Raw genomic sequence first — 25,110 nt, 5'->3', positions numbered from 1 at the left:
GTTGGATGGACCTTTGGTCTGACCCAGTATGGCCATTCTTATTATGTACTGTACTTTGGGTGCTTATGGGAAGAAATGAATGACTAGAAAAGAAATGCAATAGGAAGCAGAATCTGGAACTGAACAAAAGATACTCCTGTGAGGGATGGTCTTTTTAGAGCAGTGGTTTTCAACCTACGGGATGTGACCCAATATTGGATCACAGAATGTCAGGCACAGGGTCTCATTGCTGCAGGGTGATCAGCAGGGGTGCTTAGGCAGGCTTCCTGCCCGTTTTGGCACTGAAGACAGTGCTGCGCCCCAGAAGCGGCCACCAGCAGACCTGGCTCCTAGGTCAGGAGGGGAGGAAGGGAAAGAACACAGGGCTCCACACACTGCCCCTGCCCTGAGAACTAGCTTTGCACTCCCATTGGCTGGGAACCTGCTGCTGGCTGCTTCTGGGGCACAGAATGACCTGCAACACCAGGACAGGCAGGAAGCCAGCCTTAGCACCCTCACTGCATCGCTGACCGGGAGCCGCTCAAGGCAAGCCCCTCCTGCCTCTGTGACTTCCTTCCCAAAGCTGTAGCTCTCATCCTCAGCCCCACGCCAGAGCCCACTCTTTAGTTAAATTATGCTGGGTCACAAGCATCAACAATTTTCTTCAACTGGGTCATGAGGAAATATTTTGAAAACCGCTGTTCTAGATAATACTTCTTCCTGCACTAGAAGGGGACTGCTCTAGAAGACCTCTCAAGGTCCCTTCCAGTCCAATGATTCTGTGATTGTAGGCATCTTTTAAGAATGCTCAGAATTTCTACGCTAGCAATTTAAATTTATTTAAGTGTCTTTCTTTTGTAATATAAACATTTGGGTAATTTTAGTCCCAGCTTAAACTTTTGTAAAATAATTTTACAAAACATGAGACTCGATTGCTGTTTCCATGATTATTTTTAATGTTAGTGTTAATCTAATTTAGATCCATAAATGTGTGCTGCAAATATCAGAAAATATTGGTACACTTTAAATATGTTCTATGATTAGAATGTACTAAAACCTGGGAATTTTAGCCCTACAAACCTTGATGCTGCATTATCTGCATCAACAGGAATTCAAAAATCAAATATCAAGTATAGGTACAATACACACGTTTTTTAAAAAAATAGAAGACATCTTTATATCAGTTGGCCAGAAAAGCAGCATGAAAACTGCCATAGTTAATAAGTGATTTTTAAGTAATTGAAAAACAATACCATAAACTTTATTTGAACCAGGAAACCTCTGTCAGACTTCAAAAGAATATCTGAAGAGGAAGTTTGCATATTAACCTTTCATAGCAGTGGTTAGAGACTAAACCTTGCAACACTGTGCTTGTGTCCTGAGACTTAATAGTTTGTTTCAGCATCCATGCTGCAGACTATCCAAAACGTGTGTTAGTGGTAAAAAGGCAAATCAATTTAAAATATAATTTAACAATCAAAAGCTAATGCAGTTGAGATTTTTGAGCACTAGAATTGAAGTCTTTCAAACTCAGCTATTGTACAATACTAGAAATTTTAAAGGGACTAGCCAACTGTATTGACCAACAAACATAGATGATGGGTAATCTGACTCCAAGTTTTGGGCTGTAAATTGATTGACAGAGGTTGAACCTTGGGACCTAACTGGTCCTGAACCAGGGAACTGACCTCCCTTGGTCCAGCAAATACTGGCCCCTCTGCTCTCACCCACTGGCCTCCGGGGCTCTGGTCCCTCCCCAGCCAAGGGATGCTGGGGCTCTGCTGCCTGCTCCTGGAATGCCGGAGCTTCCCTCAGCTGGCCGGGGCTCCCCTCGGCCGGCCAGAGCTCCGCTGCTGGTACCTGGGCTGGTAGGACTCTGCTCCCAGCAGCTGGCCCCCACGCTGCTGGCCTCTATGTGCTGGGGCTCCATTGTCGGCTCCTGGGGCACCTCTTCCCCATCCCATCGGGCTCCATCTTCTCTGGTCCAGCAACAATCCTGGCTTAAGCCAGCTGGTTTTTCCCACTAAGTACACTATCCCTGGAGCACCTACTGGGTCACCACTAATGCCGGACTTGGGGGCGGGAGTTAGGGTTAACCCCTGGGGGTGGTGCCAGGCTAGGGAAGACCATATTTAAAGAGGTTCAACCTGTATTGCATTAAGAAAGGAGATCCTCTGGCCTGGTCTACACTAAAAAGTTAGATCAAGCTAGCTATGTCACTCAAGGGTATTAAAAATCCACATCCCTGAGCGGCATAGTTAAACCAACCTAATACCCATGTAGTCAGTGATAGGTCAACGGAAGAATTCTCCTGCCAACCTATCTACCTCTTCTTTGGGAGGTGGATTACCTATGCCCATGGGAGAAATCCCACCCATCAGCATACTGTCTACACTCTGAGCCTCAGACAATCCCTCTGCATGGCGCTGCACAATAGGCCCCCAGTGCATTATGGGGTTTTCAGCTTCCCAATGTATCTGGAATATTGTAAGCCAGTACCAGACATAATTAACACAGGATTGACTCACACATCTGAAAGATATTGTCTAAAAGTTCTTCTTCATTGTCAAAATCCTTCATGAGAGTAATTATGTAGAAGACGACAATGTGACCAAGCTGCTCTGAATCATATGGTTACATTTATCCAAATTAGGATCCAAGTCTATCTCCAGTCTGCTAAAATGTACCTATTTTGCCAGATTTATGTTTGTACTAGTCTGGTTCTGAAATTCTTTGTGTATTGGATACTTAAAGGCCTTGATCTCAGAAGACCTCGAATAGCCTGCCACAGGGATCAGATGATTGTTCTTCTCATACAAACAGCAACAACACATAGGTGCAAGTAACATTAAGCACTAACTACTGTCTTCTTACTCAGTAGCAATAAGTGGTAGGAGTCCTGCACATCCACTCCAGTACTTGCAATTATGCAGGGGGTGAGGGAGGATGTCCATATATGTATGAGTAGCGATGAGCCTAAGTGAAATTTTTAATTTGACTAATGAAATATTTAGCTGTGTTCACCTTTTAGGCCTTACTCCAGTTTCCAAAAGGGAGCAGTTGTGCAGCAGTACAGCAATATATCCATTAATACAAGCTCAGAACCCTTCTCAGCCCTTCTAATCTTGTATTTATACATGACTATTTTAAATCTGAGCGATGGAAGGTGAACTCCACATGACTAGAACTATGTGGCAATGGCCAATTTAAATAGTCCAGCTTCATAACTCTTCTCCTTTCTTCCACCCAATTCCAATGGCAGAGTTCTTATCTCCCTCCACCACCTTGTCTGCAGTGGAAGTTGTGGATATCTAGACCTCAGTCCACACTGTATTTGGTATCAGGCAGTTACAGACACACACTGTTTGATAGTAGACTGCTAAAAAAGCAGAAATGTCTCCTTGCTCATTCCAAAGATGTAGAATAGTCATTGGCCAGTTTTACTAATCCTACACTGGACAACAATATAATGAAGATGGCAATTAAATCCCAACTTTATTCATCATCAGTGCATGAGTGTCCAACCATCTGAAATCAATTATCATACCCTAAACACGACTGTCCAGCCATATGAAATCAATTATCATTCCCTAAAAAGTACCTTTTTAATACTTTTCCTGATCCTATGCCCTTCATTGCTTCAGCATCACCTCTTAGAACAGCAAGGAAATTTTTTGGAGTAACATCCTATAGATTAAGAGAGTTTTAAAAATAAATATGAAACACAGTAAGTTAGCTTTATCTACTCACCCAGACAGACTGGTTCTGTGCACAGAATCAACAAGTGCTTTGCAATGCAAAGGAATATTATTGGGATGGGCTTTGGGAGCTGGTGCATATGACCACCATTACCACAGGTTGAAGCTCCCAAATCCGTGTCTCTGGTCCAGCAACATCCATGGTCTGGCACAGATGTTGCTGGACCAAAGAGTCCCAGGAGCAGGAACCAGCCGAGAGAACATGGGGTTTGCGGAGTCCCGGATGGGCCAGTAGCAAGTAGGTAGGGGAACCCCAGTGTCAGAGAGAGCCCTTGGCAGTAGGGATGTTAAAAACTAGTCAACTATTTGACTATCCGATAAGCATTTGCTTATCAGAAAGTCTTCTGACTAGTCGATTCCTCCCTCCTCTCCCCGCTTTATAAGATAGAGGCAGCAAAGGGGGAAGGAGGAAAGGGTTCTTCAAAGTGACCACCACACAAATGTGCAGCACTTCTGCTTTGAAACACCAAGGCAGACTTTAAAAGGGTCAGCCTCTGCACAGCTGATCCGGAGATCAGCTATGCAGCAGCTGCTTCTTTAAAATGCCGCCTCCGCATGTTTCAAAGAGGCAGTAGTGGAGCCAGGGTCAACCGGACACCCCAGCTAATCCCGGACTCTGCACAGCATTTCCCCAGAACCCGGAATTAGTTGGGGAGTCCCCAGACTGGGATGGCCAGGCTGATTCCGGGCTCAACGCGGGTGCCTGCTTTGAAATGTACAAGAGTCCCCAACATTTCAAAATGCTGTGCATTTCAAAGCCATGGAGCCCAGAGCCATGGAGCCCCTGACCCTAGGCTCCACTACCCTTTTGAAATGAGCAGAAGCGGTGTTTCAAAGGGGCAGCCACCACACAGCTGATCCCCGGATCCCCTGTGCGCTGCTGCCCCTTTGAAACGCCACCTTCGTGCATTTTACGGAAAAGGGATGCAGTCTAGACACAGCCCCCATGTGTGCAGTTACTTTGGAATAGAAGTGGTTCTTTGATTTAGTTTAAACACCTTCAAAGCAACATAAGCTAAATTGAAGAAAAAAAAGATACTTATACCATAATAAATATGTACACAGTTATAGCAATATAACTGTATGGCTGTGTCTAGACTGCATCCCTTTTTCGTAAAAGGGATGCAAATTAGACATATCGCAATTGCAAATGAAGTGTCCTCCCTCCCTCCCCCATCCTCCCTCACTTTCACCAGGCTGAGGCAGAGGGTTGGGGTGCAGGCTCTGGTTTTTGATTAAAGGATTTGAAGTGTGAGAGGGGCTCTGAGATGAGCTTGGGGCAAGCCGTTGGGATGCCAGAGGGGGTTCTAGTTGCAAGCTCTGGAAGGGCACTTGGATACAGGGGTGCTCAAGGCTGGGGTAGGGGCTTGGAGTGCAGGAAGGGGATTCGTGGCTGGGGTAGGGTTTCAGGATGTGGGCTCCAGCTGGACTCTGCTTTCCTAAGGTGCCTCCTGGGTGGTGGTGCAGGGGGCTAAGGCAGGCTCACCCCTGCCCTGGCCCTGCACCACTCCCAAAAGCAGCCAGAAAACTCCCTCCCAAGTCCTGTTGTGTCCCCTCTCTGCTCTGTGGAGATGGGATACAGAGTAGGAGGGGGGCACCTTGACATGAGCACCCATCCTCACTCTCCCCTGCCCTGCCCAGAAAGCAGGAGGCTCCTGAGGGGACAGCTCCAAGGCAAAGGGCAGGAGATGTGCATCAGTGGGGGGGGAGGGGCAGCTAAAGTGCTATGCTTGCTAGCCTCTTGGCCAAACCAGTCAGGATTACCTGTCAGAGGCTCCAAGATCTACCAGTAGTTCCCGACGTACTGGTTGGTGACCACTGGTGTAGGATGTATGTGGTTACATGCCACAGTAAAAAGCACACTGTGTTCATACTGCGGTATGAAGCTACATACAGCACTGAAGAGCACTGGCAGTGAGAAGGCAAAAGGGAAATACTCTACGGCTACATCTACACTCGCATGATTTTCCGGAAATGCTTTTAACGGAAAAGTTTTCCGTTAAAAGCATTTTCGGAAAAGTGCGTCTAGATTGGCAGGACGCTTTTCCACAAAAGCACATTTTGCGGAAAAGCATCTGTGGCCAATCTAGATGCGCTTTTCCACAAAAAAGCCCCGATCGCCATTTTCGTGATCGGGGCTTTTTTGCAGAAAACAACTCTCTGCTGTCTACACTGGCCCTTTTGCGCAAAAGTTTTTCGGAAAAAGACTTTTGCCCAAATGGGAGCAGCATATTATTTCCGCAAAAGCACTGACAATCTTACATGAGATCGTCAGTGCTTTTGCGGAAATTCAAGCGGCCAGTGTAGATAGCTGGCAAGCTTTTCTGGAAAAGCGCCTGCTTTTCCAGAAAAAGTGGCCAGTCTAGACACAGCCTACCAGTTCCCCACTGCCACAGCCTTTCACTCTGGGAGAAGGAAAGGTTCCGGAAGGCGAGTGGCAGAAGGGAGCTGCAAAAGTTCTTTTCCACTGCTGGGAGTTGTTAGAGCCTTTCCCTTCAGCCTCCCCTCACTAGAGCCCTTCTCCAATGTTGGAGGTTTTCACTAAGGCACAGAAAAACTGGCAGCAAGGAACCAGAGGGACACTACATGGCTAAAAATAGCCATGTAGATGGGGAGGCACTGCTTGGACATGTAAAAAGAGATGTAGGGTATATACCCAAAGTCCACGCTTGTCTTTACTCTACTTGCCTAAGCAGGCTTCACCATTTCTATGTGTCACTGTAAGGAATATGACGTCTAGACGTAACCTTAGTGGCAACTTGTAAATTACTCAGATACTGGAAGACTGACCCATAAACTCAGTGAGTGATTCTTTCATCAAATCTTCAGTGTAAATTCATCAGTATATGTTTACATATTGATTTATCAGTTTTTAAATATAATATTTCCATTCACTTCACTATGAGTATGGTGCAGAAATAATGTAATAGTCTATTGCTATAGTTTCTGCTCCAATTGAATATACCCTTATGTTGACATCCAGTTTGGCCAAGTCATCCAATTGGATGAACACCCTGGAAAGTTTTGTATCAACCAGAGACTCAATACTAAATGTTTTAGAGAATATCAAACAGTCTGGAGGATGAAAAAAGATTTGCCTGGATCACTAGGTGATTTTAAATCTCAGACATACTGGTGAATAATAAAGATTACTTCATTCCTACCTCTTGTACATAGTCCTTTGGCACTCCCTTGTATACATCTGTGCCATTGGGTCTGTTGATGATGATGCCTTTGGTTGGATTCCTGAAAATTAAATTGGACATAAATTAAGAATAATTCATATGCCATATAGTGCCAATAAATTAACTAGAAAAATATTTAAAAATCATGTAATGTCATGAAGATGAAGCCCAAATATTTGTATTTACAAAAATATCACCTCTTTAAAAACTATTTTTGAATGATCACGTGGCAGTCTTTGTGCCATATGTTCAGCTCAAGTCCCCTGAACTCAGTAGTAAAACCAGGTAAATTGTTCTGAGGGTGCTGGCTATAATTACTATATTTTTAGCCTGGGAACTTCAAGTTGCTGGTTCTGCTTTTAAATGGTTTTATTCTCTTTTGACACCTGAACCGTTGCCACTGCCGTGCAACTGCAGTCACTGATAGCAAAATATTAACCAGCTAGTGTCATCTAATTCAGTTTATCAATTAAGGCAGCTGACTAAGGTGTGGCTATCACTGTGACCACACAACTTCTAAGAAACAAAATTCAGAGCTGAGTGTTGAAATTAATCTACAGTAAAGGACTATCACTGAAACTGGGTGCAGCTGCACACAAATATTGTCCTCCTTTGTAAAGTGTTTTAATATTTACTCATGAAAAGTGCAATATAAGAGTTGGTTGTATTATAAAGGCAAATATGGCCAAATATATCAAACCCAATGATGACTACACATTCTGCAGGGATGATGCATGGGAATTTACTTTTTGTAAATATAGTATGCTTTGGAAATTAAACAGGCTAACCCTGGTCTTTAAAGATACTTACACTATACAGGTATGTCTGTGCTCTACAGCACTACATAAGAGAGAATTTTTACCATGTATAAAAAACATTATTTACTTGCATCACAATATGCAAAAATAAGTTGACAAGAAGCTCTGAGTTTACAATGTCATTCATAAGTCCAGACTCTTACTCTTGAAGTTTAGGAATTTGCAAGGTACTCATACTAAAATGGACTCATTTCAGTGATAGGTAAAGTGGTCCCTGTACATACTGTGTATAGTGCTTAGGATCTTTCTTTTTGAGATGCTATATACACACACAAAGTACTACTGCTAGCTGTGGAACACAAAAAATATAGATATGATATATTGATATTCCTGCCATATTCTTCACTTACTCCTCATTTTCTGCAATGTCATCATACATCATGATAATGATCTGTTCATCTGGGATTCCATTTCGGTGTACAATCTGGTAAGCATGGCATACGTCAGCCTGAAATAGAGTGGAATGTCATTACGGATTTCTTGTTAATTTTTGGGAACAAAAAACATCACTTTATAGGCTTCTGTCTGAAAGAAACTCCAGACTAATATCCTCATCTAAGTAATAAGATTCCACATTGTGTCTCTGACAATTATACTCATGGCTGAGAGCTCTTTCTGTTCAGAATATCACTAGGTTCTATCATCACTGGGCCCCGTGAGAACAGGATGGAATGTCAGCATCCAAAAGGCTCTGTGGCAGGTAGAATATGGCAGCTGATCAGAGAAGCAGGGATAGCAAAGAGGTGGTTGTATCTCCAGCCAGGGGGCAGTTCTGTGAACAGACTTTGGAAAACATGTATAAACAGCAACACTTCTCATTATAAACAGTGTATGGGAAATAAGGGCTCCATTTTCAGCTTTTTTACACACATGGGCTTTCAGTAGCTAGCTGTAAATATAAAGGACTAAAAGCCTCCTGAACACACAGCTGTCATTAAAGGCTGAGTGGCTTTCTCTTAGCTTGCCACTCTGACCATCCTCTCTTTCTGCATCCCTCCACTGGATGCTGCTTCTCCACTGCACGGAACATAAACTGCTTATATTCATTTTCAAGGTCCTTCCCAACCTACCATCTCTCCTTTGCTATTGAAATGTCAATTCTTACCTTTGATTGGCCAATAATACCAGCCTACATCATCCACTTGCTAAACTTTTAAACAAGCACATTAGAGCTCTCTCTCAGGCTGTCTTCCATGCTTAGGAGAAGCATCCTATAAACATCTGCAAAACATATTCTCCACCTTCAAGTTCCTCCTTAAAACTCTCCTTTGCAACGAACCCTACAAAACACTTGACATTGTGTCAGCAGCTACGACAACTGCCAATCATGCCAAATCAATGTACAATCTTACTGTTTTCCTGTACCCCTACAGTCTGTCTATATCAGTGTCTCCAAACTATGGGGTGCACTTCCATAGAGGGTACGGAGGAATGTTCAAATGGGCTCAGATGAGGCCTGGACCAGCCCCCACAGAGAGTGGGAAGGGAATGCCACCCAACTCCAGTCCTGCCCCATGCCCCATGCCCCAGGTAGAGATCCTAGCTGTGATCCCAGCCTTGACCGCCTTACCCCCACCCATACCCTGTTCCCTCCATGGCCCCATGCTCAGCAGGCTCACTGGCAAAGACTAGGGAAATGAGGGACATGACCCTGAAAAATTTGGGGACCACTGGTCTATCTATATTCATGTTATCTGTGTTGTCTTATACCATATTTGTACATCACCTAACACAACAGGGTTCTTCTGGTCCATGTCTAGGGCTCCTGCATACTATGGTAATATAATAATCTCTTTTTTTCCCAGTCAGGACTCAGAGGCTGTGTATAGACTGGCCACTTTTTTCCGGAAAAGCAGCCGCTTTTCCAGAAAAACTTGCCAGCTGTCTACACTGGCCGCTTGAATTTCCGCAAAAGCACTGACGATCTCATGTAAGATTGTCAGTGCTTCTTGCGGAAATACTATACTGCTCCTGTTCAGGCAAAAGTCCCTTTTGCGCAAAGCTTTTGCACAAAAGAGCCACTGTAGACAGCTCAGATTTGTTTTCCGCAAAAAAGCCCCGATTGCAAAAATGGCGATCGGGGCTTTTTTCCAGAAAAGCGCGTCTAGATTGGCACAGACACTTTTCCGCAAAAAGTGCTTTTGCGGAAAAGCATCCATGCCAATCTAGACACTCTGTTCCGAAAATGCTTTTAACGGAAAACTTTTCCGTTAAAAGCATTTCCGGAAAATCATGCCAATCTAGACGCAGCCAGAGTGTAACAGGGCACTTGCCCTCCACTGGCCCTTTAAGGGCAAAACCCTAGCCCGGAGCAGGGGCTAGGAGCAAAGCCCCAGCTGAGGCAATTTTAGCTGATGAGGGCCCAGCTGGGAGCTATATAAGGGGGGATTGACAACTACTCTGGGGAGAGAGTAGTGGGGCCCTGACTGCTAGGGAAGCAGGAGGCTCTCTGGAGCTAGAGCAATCCTGGAGAGGTCTAGCCAGGCAAGCTCCCAGGCTTTAGCGCCTAAGGAGGAGATCAGGGTGTTCTGAGAAAGAGAAGACCCTGGGATGTGAGCAGTGGGAGCAACAACTGCCCCCCTCCTCTGCCCCAGGAAGGGGATGCAGAGAGACTGGAGTGGGCACTGCCGGAGGGAAGTGTCTGGAAGAGGATGATGTGACATGAGGAGAAACATGGGGGCGACACCACCTAGAGAAAGGCATCCAATGAGGATGAAAAGCTAACTCCCAGGACAGCCAGCTGGTAGCACTGTGGTGGTGAGATGGCCCCTCACACAGAGCAATTAGATAGTACAGAAATGGCTACTTACAGTAATAGTACCCATCTCTGTACTATTAAATCCAATTGTTCCATGTCCCAAATGGGGAGGGGGGAGCCATTAATGACATTAAAGGTCTGATCCAAAGTCCAGTGCTATCAATGAAAGACTTAAGCTGTAGCTGCATAACTGCAATGAGCACTGAAATAGGCCTTAGATGACTAAGCACTTGTCCTAAACAGTTATGATTTATGGAGTCTGACATCTGAAAATAACTTGAACACAGTTTTGAGCAAGGAAAAATCCTCCCCCACCTAATTAGAAGATTTCTTGTGCAATAACCATTAAGCAGCTTAAGGGTATGTTAACAGAATTTCTGGGAAACACTAAACAACAGAATTTCTTATACTTTTGGCTCTTATTATAAACAGGATATAACTGCAGATTTTGTTTAAAGAGATACAGTGCTGCTCTATTCAAATTTCTTTTGATAACAGATACTACAATGTATATTAGCAAAAATACATGCCTGTACCAGGAATGTGCTAATTTTGTTTTAAAAACTTCCCTAATAAAAAATTATATTAGTTCAATAATCCATTGATGTTTAATAGATTACTAACAAAATAATTCTCCTCTACCCCTAGAAAACTATGAAATTTGCCAGAAACATGTTTTTCAACATTTCAGTGGAACTTTAAATAGTATTACACCAAGAGGTTTTCTGTCCAGTTATGTTATGAGTGGTGGGGAGGAGAGAAGGTTGTTTTTTCTTTTGTTTTGCTTGTTTTTAATTTTTCAGTGTTGCTTGTTTTAACCATCTCCTATGATATAGTGTTTGGTAGAAAAGTTACACAGGTTTAATTAAACCAATTCAGTTAAACCAGAGAACTCCTGACACAGACCCTAAAACACATTTAATTCTGATTTTTACTAGTTTAGCTTAAATCAGTTATTAGCACATACTAAGCAAAAGTTAAAATGGTTTAGGAGAGTCCACATTAGGGGTCTGACCTGGTTTAATTAGATCAATTTAGTATCAATTTAGAAAATTTAATATAGGAAAAGCTTTGTCTTCAGAGTCTAGTCTGACATAGAAAAGAGGTGGTAATTGTACAAGATTCCCGGAAAGGGTGTGGTGCATTCCGTGTTTAAACAAAACAAAAAAATACTGTAGCAGTAGCACAATCTCTTCACATGACTTTCTTTGGAAATCTAACTTTGCTTACTAACACTGTTATATTTCCTATTACATCAGACTTCATTTTCTTCCATCCAGCTCTGTTAAATTCATATTTATTTATATTTGAACATAGACATCTGTATGGCAGTTCACCACCAGTCCTTGCCCCAAACTGCTTTCATAAGAGATCGACAGACAAGACAATAAGAGAGATCAAGGTAACAACATAGGATGTGAATCAGATGTCTGTAAGACTTACTAGGGAAAAAGAGAACAAGAAAGCAGTAATCTATGCAGCCACTATTCTGATCTTGAAATCCTTCCGAATGATCTACCACTTCTTTGGTGCCTACAGTTAATAGTTATGAGCTTAGCTACACAAGAATATCTATCACCATAATAGTATAAATATACACTACAGGTTGAACCTTTGTAATCCAGAAACATCCATTGTCCGGAATGATTTTAGTTAGATGGATGTCCACTTTTCATGAGTATGGCCAAGTTTCCTGTGGTCACATAAAGTGACGTACACGGCCAGGCCCCGCCCCCCTTCCTCTCCCACCGTGGCGCTCGGCTGACTTCTGCGCCACTCAGCCAGGCCACCGCGGGGGAGCAAGCAATGCTGCAGGGAGAGCGTGGGGCCCAAACGGCTGCTTGCTCCCCTGCAACGGCCTGGCTGAGCAGCGCAGAAGTCAGCCGAGTGCCACAGCGGGAGAGGAAGGGGGGCGCAGAAGTCCCCCGAGTGAGAGGCAGGAGGGGGAGGAGAAGAGAAAGAAAGAGACAGACAGGAGGCAGAGGAGAGCTGGGGGAGGGAGGGACAGTAGAAGGAGGAGGAGAGAGAGAGAGATGGAGCGAGAGACCGGAGGCTCAGGAGAGAAGACTGATGTGGAGGAGAGACCTGAAAATCCGGTCTTATGACAGGCTAATTGGCTAGTTATAGTATATTTCTCTATGTACATAAGCTCTAAATAAATGGACAATAAAAATCTGATGTACAAAGAATAACCAACTCAGAACAATTTCATGTGCACATAACTAGCTTTTGTAAACAGATTTATTAGTTTCCTTTGTTTTCTCTCTTTTCCGTATTTCTTGTTACTCAATTATTACATGTTGACTTAATTAAAGGGTAAAGCTTTGGGGGTAGGGAAATATCTTTTTACCCTGTGTGATAGACGCTGGGCAGCTGGCTGCAATAGTTTGAGGGAAGGCAGATAAACCAGGTGCTGGGTGAATGACTTTTTGTTTCCAGAGTGAACTGCCAAAGACTGCAGCCACATAATCAAGGCAGGCCCCTGAGGCTAATTAAGAACTTGTCTGAAACAGATACCTGCCGCCAATTAATACCTATGGGACTGTTTTAAAAGGCTTCCTCCAGGTAAGGGAGGGGTAAAAGTCAGGCAGTGTAAAACTGTGGGCACTTTTGCAGAAAAAACCTTCAATCCCTAAAGTTAAGGCACTTTTTAAAAACAATTGGAGACATTCTTCTTAATGGCAACTGAATTCACTCACTCATTGTTCAGAGAGAAATTTCTGTCATGTTGTGTGCTATGTTCACGCCAGTATAACTGCATCTAGAATAGGGCTTTTGGCAGTTAGGAATGTGACTTTTTTGAGACACTTCTAGACATTCAGGGGCAAGCACAAGAGCAGTGGGGAGTGGAGGAAGACAAACAGGGGCATGTCCAGTCCAATAATTGTTGGGAGCACAGAACTCCTCCTGCCCCACAGCAGCAGTGATGGGGGGGGGGGCTGGGAAGTGAGCTTCTCTTGGCCCTAGGGCTGGGAGGGGGAAGGAAAAAATGAGCTTCTGTCAGGGCCAGGGGAGGGGTTGGGCACAAAGCAGAGCTGAGCATGAACCACAGCAAGATGAGGCACTGCCCTCTCCCATGGTTCTGCAGTTTGCGGGTGTGAGCCAAGCCCTTTCTGTGGATTGCCTCAGTTGCGGCAGGCTTCACTTGCCTCTTCCTCTCTGCAGGGATGGGGGATGTTCCACCTCAGCCAGCACTACCATCTGACTCAGAACTAGTGCGGACCAGGTAAAACCAACAGTTTAATTAAAACAAAGCATCACACAGGCCCGTGGTGTATGTTGACCAGATATGAAACTCCTCAATGCTTGGGCTGTTAAAGTGAGTGAGCTCCTGTCAGTTGGATGGGAAAAGCAAGCTCCCCCCAAGGCACAGAACATGTCTTTCCACCCCCCAAAAAAGGAGTCAAAGTTAAATTTCTGAGCATACCCTGCTGACATTACCAGGGACAGGGCTACACTAGGTGCTTTCAACTGCCACAGCTATGGAGCTTTGGTTCCTGATTTGCATAACTGTGCAGGTAAAAGTCCTTAGTATAGGCACAGCTATATGGGCAAAGCTTCATTTTACCCATAGAGCTTGTTTTTGTTCAGGGTGAGTAGTTTTACTAGCAATCTGCATCCACATTAGAAGTACTCTGCCAATGTGTTTTACAAATAAAGAGCTACTTGTATAGAAGAAGGTAGATACAGCATACGCTGGCAAACAGGGTGGCTGACAGACTTTGCAAGGCCCTGGGCAGGGTGGGGTTGGGGCTAGCCTTCTCCAGCCAGCTCTTCAGCACTGCTCAGGGTTCTGGTGGCAAGTTAAAGGGCCTGGGCCTCTGGCTCCTGCTGTTGCTGCTGTGAGCAGTGGGCCCTTTTGAATTGTTTGGCAGTCCTGCTGGCAAAGATTCTAATGCAGGCGTGGTTTTAGCCTGTTCATGTTTAACCACAATAGCTTTAAATGGTCTCCATTCAATCTGAAAGGCAAAACCATCTTTGTAGGGGAAAGTGATAGAGTTTCCACCTTTCTGCTAGGATGGTTGGCAGGAGCGACTATGGCTAATAGAGTATGGATTCCACTATGGCTACATCGCCATCATGGAAATGGAAATCAAAAACATTTTATGAAAGGAAGCTTTAGACTCTCCCTATGTAAAAAAAATCCCTAAATGCAGCATGCCTTCTCTCCCCTCTTCTCCCCCTCCCCCATCTTCTTTCATGTCTGCAATATTTCACTATGTTGGTATCAAGCTGTGTTTTTTTCCTTTCTGTAAAAATCAAGCTGCAAATTGACACACATACTTTCTAGTGGAAAAAGCTAGTCACTCCTAATCTTATGACTGGCTGACATATTGCTAAAAAGAATGTGTAAGAATTGCTGGCTTCAAGATAGTACATGTTTATGTTTTTGTCCTGTTCAAGGAACATGGCAGTGATCTGAAGTAATAAGTGAGGGGCTACAATATCTCTGATAGTGAAGTATCTGCTATGAGAATATATATTAAAATGTCAACTATTTCAGTTCAATAGTGATAGCTGTATTAGCAATCAGAGAATCTTTCAAAAAGTGTCCCTACCATTTGTTCAATTGTAGCAGTGTCAGCAACATTGGAAATGTTAATGTACACAAGGCTGCCATTACAGCTTTCGTAACAACATCCATTAGACTTGTTCCTAGTAGGCTAGATGACAGAGTGCTGAAAATGGCAACAACAGCAAAACTAGCTGGCTACGTCTAGACTGGCATGATTTTCCACAAATGCTTTTAACGGAAAAGTTTTCCGTTAAAAGCATTTGCAAAAAAGTGCGTCTAGATTGGCACGGACCTTTTCCGCAAAAACACTTTTTGCGGAAAAGCGTCCGTGCCAATCTAGACGCACTTTTGCGCAAAAAAAGCCCCGATCGCCATTTTCGCAATCGGGGCTTTTTTGCGCAAAACAAATCTGAGCTGTCTACACTGGCCCTTTTGCGCAAAAGGACTTTTGCCCGAACGGGAGAAGCATAGTATTTCCGCAAGAAGCACTGATTTCTTACATGAGATCGACAGTGTTCTTGCGGAAATTCAAGCGGCCAGTGTAGATAGCTGGCAAGTTTTTCCGCAAAAGCACTTGCTTTTGCGGAAAATCTTGCCAGTCTAGACACAGCCGCTGTCTATACTCTATAGTATACATTCTGACACACTTGAACCTCTTTAATCAAGCAACCCTGGAAATGGGTATGCTGGATTAAAGAATTTTTCTGGACCATGGGAGGGTGCTGCAGCAGGGTCTGGGAGGGAGGCAGAGAGGGAGGCCATGTGAGGGGCATAGGGATGGGGTGATTACCTGGCACACGGTTCCCAGGGCACACTTGTATCCACAACATCCCCCGCCACTCCCAGGCACTATCCCCCATTGCTATAAAAGTGGTGGAAGAAAAGCCTCTGGAGAAGCACTTTGCTGTCCTGCCATTCCTTCAGCTCAAGTGCACAGGGCCACTTCTTCTGACCCCTAGTGGGGTCAGAAGTAGACGTATTCCCAGATAGAGGACACCCGGATTAGGAAGGTTCAGGTGTAATGCCAAAAGCATTCACTTAAACTAATGTTAAAACCACTGGAAATTATTTTTCCCACAAAGTAGATACAAAGGCTGTAATCTTAATGATTTATTCCCTGCAAAAAAAAAAATCTGTTAAAACATGAGAAAATTTAGTATTTGAATGCATGAGGAAAAAAACCTTGCAAGAATATAAGTGTCTGCATCTCAGGCATCGAAATGGTGATTTGCAAGTTTCTTTAATTAAACTTATCACTGTTTTTATCCTTTCTATTGTATTTGACAAACTAAAAGATCTGTAGATTTGTTACTTGATGTATATTTTTTCTGACTTAAGTGGCACAGAGTGGCTGGAAAGAAAGGTTGGGGAAAAGTACAAAACCAGTTCTCTTTAGCAAACTCCAAGACAAAAGCTTCCAGATATTTTATGTATACAGGCAGTCCCCGGGTTACATGGATCCGACTTACATCGGATCCCTACTTACAAACGGGGTGAGGCAACTCCGCACTAGCTGCTTCCCCCCAGCAGACCAGGAAGACACGAAGCTAGCGCCCCCCCCCCCCCAGCAGACCAGGGAGACACGGAGCGGCTTCTCTCAGCAGACACCTCAGCTTGAGAATAAAGGACTGAGGGAAGTGAGGTGTGGGAGAATAAAACTGAGCTCTGGAGAAATGTTTGGCTAGAGTTTCCCCTATAATATGTACCAGTTCCGACTTACATACAGATTCAACTTAAGACCAAACCTACAGTCCCTATCTTGTACGTAACCCGGGGACTACCTGTACTTATTTTTGTCTTCAGTATTTTAATTTTCTTGGAGGAGGAATTCGGTTAGTTTTCTTCATCTGTTTTCCCAGAAACAGAGACTTCCGATTCTATTGCCACCGCTTATAGGACTCTGCATACAGAGCAAGAGCATGCTCTTTCATGAGCTACTTAACTGCATATATCCTTTGATCACCTATATCAAGTGTCTCCAGCCTTTTTAAGCACAAGATCACTTCTTGAATTTAAGTGCAATCCTGGATCTACCTGAAACCCAAATACGCTTACCCCATCTCCTTTGTGCCCCTTTTCCGAGGCCCTGCCCCTGCTCACTCTGTTTTTCTCTCCCTCCCCCATTCTCCCTCTCTTTCACCAGGCAGGAGGAGAGAGTTGGGGTGCAGGCTCTGGTTGTGGGCTAAGGTATCTGGAGTGTGAGAGGGGCTCTGAGCTGAGCCTGGGCCAGGGGGTTGGAGTACAGGAGGGGCTTCATGACTGGGGCAGGGGATTACAGCTGGCTTCAGCTGGGCGCTGCTTATCTCAGATGAATTCTGGGTGCAGTGAGGCTAAGGAAGGCTCACCCCTACCTGTGGCCCTGCACCACTCTCAAAAGTAGCCAGCAAACTCCCTCCATCCCAAGCCCTGTTGTGCCCCCCTCCATTGTGTGGAGATAGAACACAGGTTGGGAGTGGGGGTCCCTGATCCTGACATCAGTGCCACCTCCTCTGCCTTCCCTGCTCTGTACCACAAGCAGGAGGCTCCCGGGGGGAGGGGCAGCTCCAAGGCAAAGGGCAGGCGATGTGCAGTAGTGCGAGGAGGGGCAGCTGAAATGCTGCACTTGATAGCCTCTTGGCCAAACCAGTCAGGATCACCTGTCGAAGGCTCCAAGATCTACCAGTCAATCCTGATCGACTGGTTGGTCACCACTGGCCTATGTCAGGGGTGGGCAATAAGCAGCCTATGGGTTGGACATGGTTTGCCAGGGCTAGCCCCGCTGATCCACCAGACTATTTACCTGAGTATCTGCAGGTACAAACCTCTTGCAGTTCCCAATGGCCACGGTTTGCTGTTCCCAGCCAATGGGAGCTGCGGAAAGCGATGACCCAGGCCACATCACTTCCTACAGCTCCCATTGGCTGGAAACTGTGAACCATAACCAACATGAGCTGCAAGCAGCTATACCTCCAGATGCTCAGGAAAACACAGTTTGTGGCTGCTCACCAGAGGCTAACCCTGGTGAACAGCAGCCGGCCCGCAGGCTGCTTATTGCTCACCCCAGCCCATGGAGATGGGGCATCATGTGTTTTAAAGAATGAAAACCTTATCTTCTGAATGTCAACCATGTTTGTGTCACCTCAAATACAGGCTATATTCACATGCTCTTTGTGTGGGATTAAATTCAAATCAAGATTGCCTCCACTTAAGCATCTCGCTATGAGCACAAGTAAAAGAGTGCCTCATAATCTATACTGATTACTTAATTAGTTTCTGGGTCCAGTTTAACATGTATGGCCCCAAGTTGCATAGGACTTTCCTTGGGGTAAAAGAGGGAGATACTGAAAGATGTCCTCTGTGAGGGATCCTTTTGGAATTCACCCTGATATCTGGCTTAAAAGGCATCCTAAGGATAGATCTACTATACAGATCTATATTGGTATAATTACTTTGCTCAGGGGGGTGAAAAATCCACCCCTCCCTCATAAGAACGGCCATACTGAGTCAAATCAAAAGTCCATTTAGCCCAGTATCCTGTCCTCTGACAGTGGTGAATGCCAGGTGCCCCAGAGGGAATGAACAAAACAAATAATCATCAAGTGATCCCTCTCCTGTCACTCACTCTCAGCTTCTGAAAAAGAGAATGTAGGGACATCATTCCTACCCATTGTGGCTAAGTCATTGATGGACCTATTCTCCATGAATTTATCAAGCCCTTTTTTGAACTCTGTTAAAATCCTGGACTTCACAACATCCTCTGGCAAGGAGTTCCACAGGTTGACTATGTGTTGTGTGAAGAAATACTATTTTTTTGTTGATTTTAAACCTGCTACCTCTTAATTTTATTTGGTGGCCCTTCATTCTTGTGTTATGAAAATAAGTAAATAACTTTTCCTCCCAAGCAACATAGTTATGCTGACCTAACAACTCCATGTAGACTACGCTATTTCTGTCAACATAGTTACCGCCATTCTGGTAGGTGGATTAAATATGCTGACAGAAGAAGCATCTTCATTTAAGCACTACAGTGATGCAGCTGCACTGATGCAGTGTTTTAAGTGTAAACCTGCCTGAATCTATTGAGTTACAGGGTTTCCTGCACAGCCTATCTAGTTTTCTGGACTTCTGAGGAAGAATGATATGACTAGATATACTCACAAAGATTGGATCATGTGCTTAGTTTATCCTCTGGTGAATTATATTGTAATTTAGGATAGACTGTTCTGAGGCAATTGTATGTTTGTTTTATTGGTTATGTCTTCATGGCAGTTAACTGACATTAGCCTAGCTTGAGCAAAAGCTGTCATATGGCACAAGAAAATGAGATGCACCCACATTTGTGGCACTAATATAGCCTCTTATTTTTTTATTGTAACTGTTGTAAACTGAGTCATTCTCTCAAAATACTTTCCCAGTTAATTATACAGAACTTGTCTATCCTTTCTAGGCACCCATGGCATTAGAGGACTGCATGTTAGCAGCTGCTGAAAATAAGTGGTAGAACGGCTATTGCACAAGAGGGGGGGTTTGCGCAAGAAGGAACAGTGTAGACGGCTCCTTCTTGTGCAAAAACACATTGCGCAAAATGGTGGCTCATTAAGTATGCAAATGAGGTGCAGTGATATTCATCGCCGTGCCTCATTTGCATGCGTTATTGCGCAAAAAAGCGCAATGTAGACGTAGCCCTGGAGTTTGCATCAGTGCAGTTGAACCATTTGCTGGTTACTGTGACTAAATTTCAAGTATAAAAAAATGACCTGAAACTATAGGTTCCTATCTCCAAGGATGACCCAACCCTTTATCCTTACAAAGTACAGTATGGTAACTGAGTTCCCTGCAGTATTTTGTGTATGGAATCTCTCACATAGTATTTTGAAAGGTGAGGCCATATCCATTCAACATGAATATCAAAAATCCCATGGTACTTTTATATAAGAAGAGGGCTAGCTTCAGAGTTCTTGATCAAAATGTTTTCCTCTCCCCATCAGCAATCCCACTGTTCTGTAGCAGATTATGTATTAGTATGTTGCCTGGTTGGAGTTGCTGTGCAGGTGGCTACAGGATATATTTCAATGATGCTGTTTGTAGATATCCTTCAAAATGGTTTGAAATAATTCAGGATACAAGATTATGTATAAATGTACATTACTTGAAATTTGCCTCTTCTATGAAGTGTAAACGGACACCTCAGCTGTTAAACACAAGGGAAGTAATCTGAGTAATTTAGTCAAGGCAAAAAGCTGTGGGTGATCATATTTTACTGAGAATTAACAGCAATTGAAGCAAACTTCAAGCTTTCAAAGAATAGCATTCAATGAGGCAATGAAAGCAGATAAACTGAGTAACAGATACTGCTGAGAGGACAATTCACATCTTGTAATTTAATTTACACAAACTGGATTGTGTGGGAGAGAGCTCTCCGAGTGCTCTGCGTAAACCATCTTTGCACAGAGAGTAGCTAACAATGCTGGGAGCACCCAGTACTGGAAGTCCCTTTACAGTGGTGCTTTACAGCGCTGTAACTTTCTGTGTGGGGACGGGAGGGAAGGGGGAAATGCTTTCACTCCCTAGAGTGAGAAAGTTACAGTGCAATGAAGTGACAGTATAGACAAGCCCTCAGTGTCATAAGTGAGCACTTAAAAGTATTTTCAAGAATTTCTAGTAAGAGAGGAAGGATGGGATGGGATGGGATGGGAGTCAAGACCGGAATTCTATTCCTGGCTTTAGCACATGACTTCGCCAAGTCATTTATCACCATACTTCAGATTCTATATCTGGAAAATAGGGAACAATACTTATGTCAAAAGGATGCTGTGAAGCATAAACAGTATTTTTACCATGCTTTCAGATGGAAGGTGCTATAGTAGCCCAACGTACCATTTGTTCCACCTTTAAAGGTTAGACCTACTGGGCAACTAGGTTTGATTGGCCTCTTCAGGTGATATTAAAGCAGGTTTTATTGTAGATTGACTAGACCAATTTCCTTGTAAAGAAGGTTTCACATAAGTATTTCTCTGAAATTGTAAAGGTTTGCTGTTTTCATTTTCTTAATCTTGATAGCACTTTAGTGAGGTTCCCCATTTTTAAAAAGGTGATAAAATAATGAGTCCCAACACACACACTTAAAAAGTGAAGGGAATTTATTAAGTTAAAACTGAAACTTTAAAAAAGTATCAAATTTAACAGTACAACAGGTCTGCAATATCATCTGAATCCAAAAATGAAACAGATACATTTTTAGACCTATTCAATCTCATCTTTCCAGACTTAAGGAGCATACATTTAGTGTCTACTAATCGAGCAAGAAAAAAGTCAGATAATAATTGAACTACAAAAAATTAACTTATTTCTTTAAAAAAAATTTAGACCTCAAAATGTTTGCTTTAGAAATACAATGGATAAGGTTAAGAGTGATTGATTTCTTTCATTATTTTTAAGAATCTGGAAGATATATTTATTATCACTAAGAGTCCATTGATAGAACCTCAAAGCATATATTAAACTTAAAGCAAGACTCCAAAACCATTAAGCTTAGATGTCCTGGGACCAGGTACTTGAACAGGACATTATTACAGCATGAAACTTAATTGAATGTTTTACTAGTAGGAATATAAAGTGGAAGATGAGAGAAACAAAAAGAGGGAAAAGTCACCAAATAGTTAGAAGTGAGTTGAGGGAACATAACAGACGATAGTATACAGAACTGGTTTTCAAACACCTGCTCTAGTTCAATCCTCCATTATTAAACTTGATTAAAAAACGACTAAGTGAAATTCTATGACCTGCTAACAAGACATCAGACGAGAAAACAGTTCTGAGGTATTTTTTTTTTAAAAGGAGAGGGTGCTCTTCTGACTTGTCAAGCCAAGAAACAAGAGGGCTAAGCAAAAAAATAAAATTAAGACTACTAGGGGCCACTCTCACAGCCACCCGCCCACCACAGAGTGAACACCAGTCTGGCCCTCCCCACCGCATCGGGACTCTGCAGCGGGGCCCCCCACCCCCTGCCATAAGCCTCACCGCTGCCATCCTCCCACCCCCGGCACCACAGGCAGAAATAGAAACTCTTGGCAAGTTGCCACATGCACATCCAGCTCCAGCCCCTGCTCAGGAACCTGGGTGCCTCCCAGCCCAGTTCAGGAGCTAGAGTGTCCCCCAGTCTAGAACTCCCCCCTCTCCCCCAGAGCAGGCCTCTCTGCTAAACCCTCCACCCCCCTGCAATTGTCCTCCTCCCCTCACCCCAGAAGTACAGTTGCCTGGTGTCTGGTTTTGAACCGGACAGTCCAGTATTTGAGTTTTCTGTTCGGGAAACAAATTGAGAAAATATAAATGTCCGGTATTTTCTAATAAGAAGTAATGTAAATTGTGATGGAATGTCAAGTGTGTCTGGTATTTTTGTTGAAACCATCTGGCAACCCTACCCAGAACCCTACCAGCAGCAGCAGCAGATTACCTTCAGTGCTGCTGCTAATGAAGCCATGGGTTGCCAATCCCTACTGGATTAGCAGTGGGGAGGAGGCAGGAAACCCTCTTCCAATCATGGTCTGGGGCCATTCCCATTTAGAACCCACTACTTCCAGGGTGGCCCGGAGCTACTTCAAAAATTTCTGAAGTGGCTCCCGGGCAAAAATTATTGCCCACCTTTGGCTTCTCGGGTAGTCAACTAGTCGCTTACATCTCTAGTTTGAATAAGAGGAAAAGTCAAGTCAAGATTGGCTTTTAGATTAGCAAAAATTATTTATGCATTTTACTTAATTTCAAAATAAAAAACATTTCATATGAAATACATATACCACAAAAGGAAACATCTGTTAATATGAACTGATAGGGAGATGATAGCAGAAATTTGTTCATGCCCAGACTAATTAAAACTTGCATAGGAACATAAGAATGGCCATATTAGGTCAGACCAGTGGTCCATCTAGCTCAGTATCCTATCTTCTTATAGTGGCCAATGCTAGGTGCTCCAGAGGGAATGAACAGAATGGGGCAATAAATTCATGACAGTCCCAGCTTCTGTCATTCAGAGCTTAGGGACACCCACAACATGGGGTTTCTGCATTCCAGGCTAATCTTGGCTCATAGCTATTGATGGACCTATCCTCCTTCAATTCTTTTTTTTGAATTCTTTATTCAGTTATTCTTTTAACCTTCACAACATCCCTGGATGAATTCCACAGGTTGACTGCATTGTGTGCAGAAATACTGCCTTTTCTTTGTTTTAAACTTGCTGCCTAGTCATTTCATTGAATGACCCTTAGTTCTTTTGTTATGTGAAGGACTAAACAACACTTCCTTTCTTTAATTTTGCCACACCAGTCATGATTTTATAGACCTCTAACATATTACCTCCCCTCTTAGTTGTCTCTTTTGTGAATTTAATAGTTCCAGTCTCTTTTTAATTTCTCCTCATATGGAAAATATTCCAACTCATTTTTGTTGATTTTTCTCTTTACCTTTTCCAATCTTTCTTTAAATGTGGCAACCAGAACTGTGTGCAGTATTCAAGGTACAGATGTAGTATGTACTTATATAGCAGAATTCTGATATTTTCTGTATTATCTATCCCTTTCCTAATGTTAGTTTTTTGACCGCACACTGACCAAATATTTTCAGAGACCTATCCAAAACTATGCAAAGGTCTCCCTGTTAAATTATAACAGCTAATTTAAATCCTATCATTTTGTATAGCTAGATCAGTGTTTCCCAAATGGTGTTCCAAAGTGAAAATAAGGATTCCGTGAGAAAATTCCATTACAATAACATTTTATGGTTTTTTAAAAATAATTAATATTTAAGTATTTATTAACTTTATTGAAAACAATTTTCATTTGTGTTTGACACGATAAGTTTCCCTGTGTAATGCCAGCTTAGTCAGAGAGAGGGGATGATGATGTCACTACTCAGCGCTGCGCGCGCAGTCAGTAGTACGATCGCCTTTTATATACCACCGTTTGTTTCCCAACCCTGAATGATTTCCTTGAAGAAAACAAATGCGAATTGATGAAGATATTCGCTACGTCATTGCAGATCATCTTTGGGATTTATAAACAAACAACATGAAGTATTTTCCAACCATAAATTACAACAACTGGATTCGAAATCCATTAAGTAAAACAGAAAAGCCAGTCTGTTTTTCTACACGAGATTATGAAAACGTGATCAAAATCGCTTCAGACAGCCAAATGATACAAAAATGTAAAGAAGTTTCTCTGATTACATTTTGGGGCGGCTTATGTCAAGAATATTCAGCTTTATCAAGACGTGCAATTTGTCAGCTGTTACCCTTGTGTGAAACTGGTTTCTCGAATTACACAGCAACAAAAACAAAATACAGAAATTGACTGAATGCCACGCCAGATATGCGAATCCAACTTTCCAGTATTAAACCAAATATAAAAAGAATTTGCCAAGAAAAGAAGAAAAACCAGTCTTCACATTGAAAACTGCCAATATAATGCATATTAGGTTTTTTAGCTTTATTTTTTGTACATATTCAATTTGATTTTTGTCTTTAAATATGTGCAACTAAACTTAATGTTGATTTCATGACCTTATTTAGAATTTGTTTATTATTATCCTTACTTATTTGTGGTCTACTTTTTCAGCTCCATATAAAAGACTGTTATGAGGGGTTCCGCAAAATTCTTTCGAGTTTAAAAGGGTTCCGTGGCCAAATAAAATTGGGAAACACTGATCTAGATGGATTGTTTTTCAATGTGAACTTCTTTGCATTTATCAAGTCAACATCATCTGCCATTTTATTGCCACACAGCTTGTGAAGAGTTACAAAACGATGTCACCAATCTGCTTTGAATGTAAATATCCTAAGTAATTTTGTTTAATCTTGAAATTTTGCTACCTGTTTACCCCTTTTTTCAGCCCAATTATGAATATGCTGAACAGTAAGAGACCCAGTACAGATCCCTGAAGATATCACTATTTATCTCCTTCCATTCTGAAAACTGTTCATTCTTACTCATTGTTTTGGTTCATGAGAAGACTTTCCCTCGTATCCCATGACTGCTTTCTTTGCTTAGAGCCTTTGGTGATGGACTTTGTCCAAGGTTTTCTGAAAATTCAAATACACTGTATCAACTGGATCACCCTCATCCAC

At 43.0% G+C, this 25,110-nt stretch overlaps 1 protein-coding gene across 4 annotated transcripts in view; it reads right to left on the bottom strand.

The window, feature by feature from the left end:
* LGMN (legumain) overlaps window positions 1-25,110 on the bottom strand; it is a 49,685-nt gene that overhangs the window by 13,590 nt on the left and 10,985 nt on the right. For all 4 annotated transcript variants that reach the window (XM_006133661.4, XM_006133664.4, XM_006133662.4 and 1 more), the window contains 3 exons: window positions 8,091-8,188; window positions 6,902-6,983; window positions 3,581-3,666 (listed from right to left, as the gene is read on the bottom strand). In XM_006133661.4, coding sequence (XP_006133723.1) covers window positions 3,581-3,666; window positions 6,902-6,983; window positions 8,091-8,188 — 266 coding nt within the window. The remainder of the gene's footprint in view (window positions 1-3,580; window positions 3,667-6,901; window positions 6,984-8,090; window positions 8,189-25,110) is intronic.

The sequence above is a fragment of the Pelodiscus sinensis genome, chromosome 4 (genome assembly GCF_049634645.1).
Source record: "Pelodiscus sinensis isolate JC-2024 chromosome 4, ASM4963464v1, whole genome shotgun sequence".
Classification (NCBI taxonomy): domain Eukaryota; kingdom Metazoa; phylum Chordata; order Testudines; family Trionychidae; genus Pelodiscus; species Pelodiscus sinensis.
Note: the sequence above shows the minus strand (reverse complement) of the source record. Positions and strands in the feature narration are given on the sequence as shown.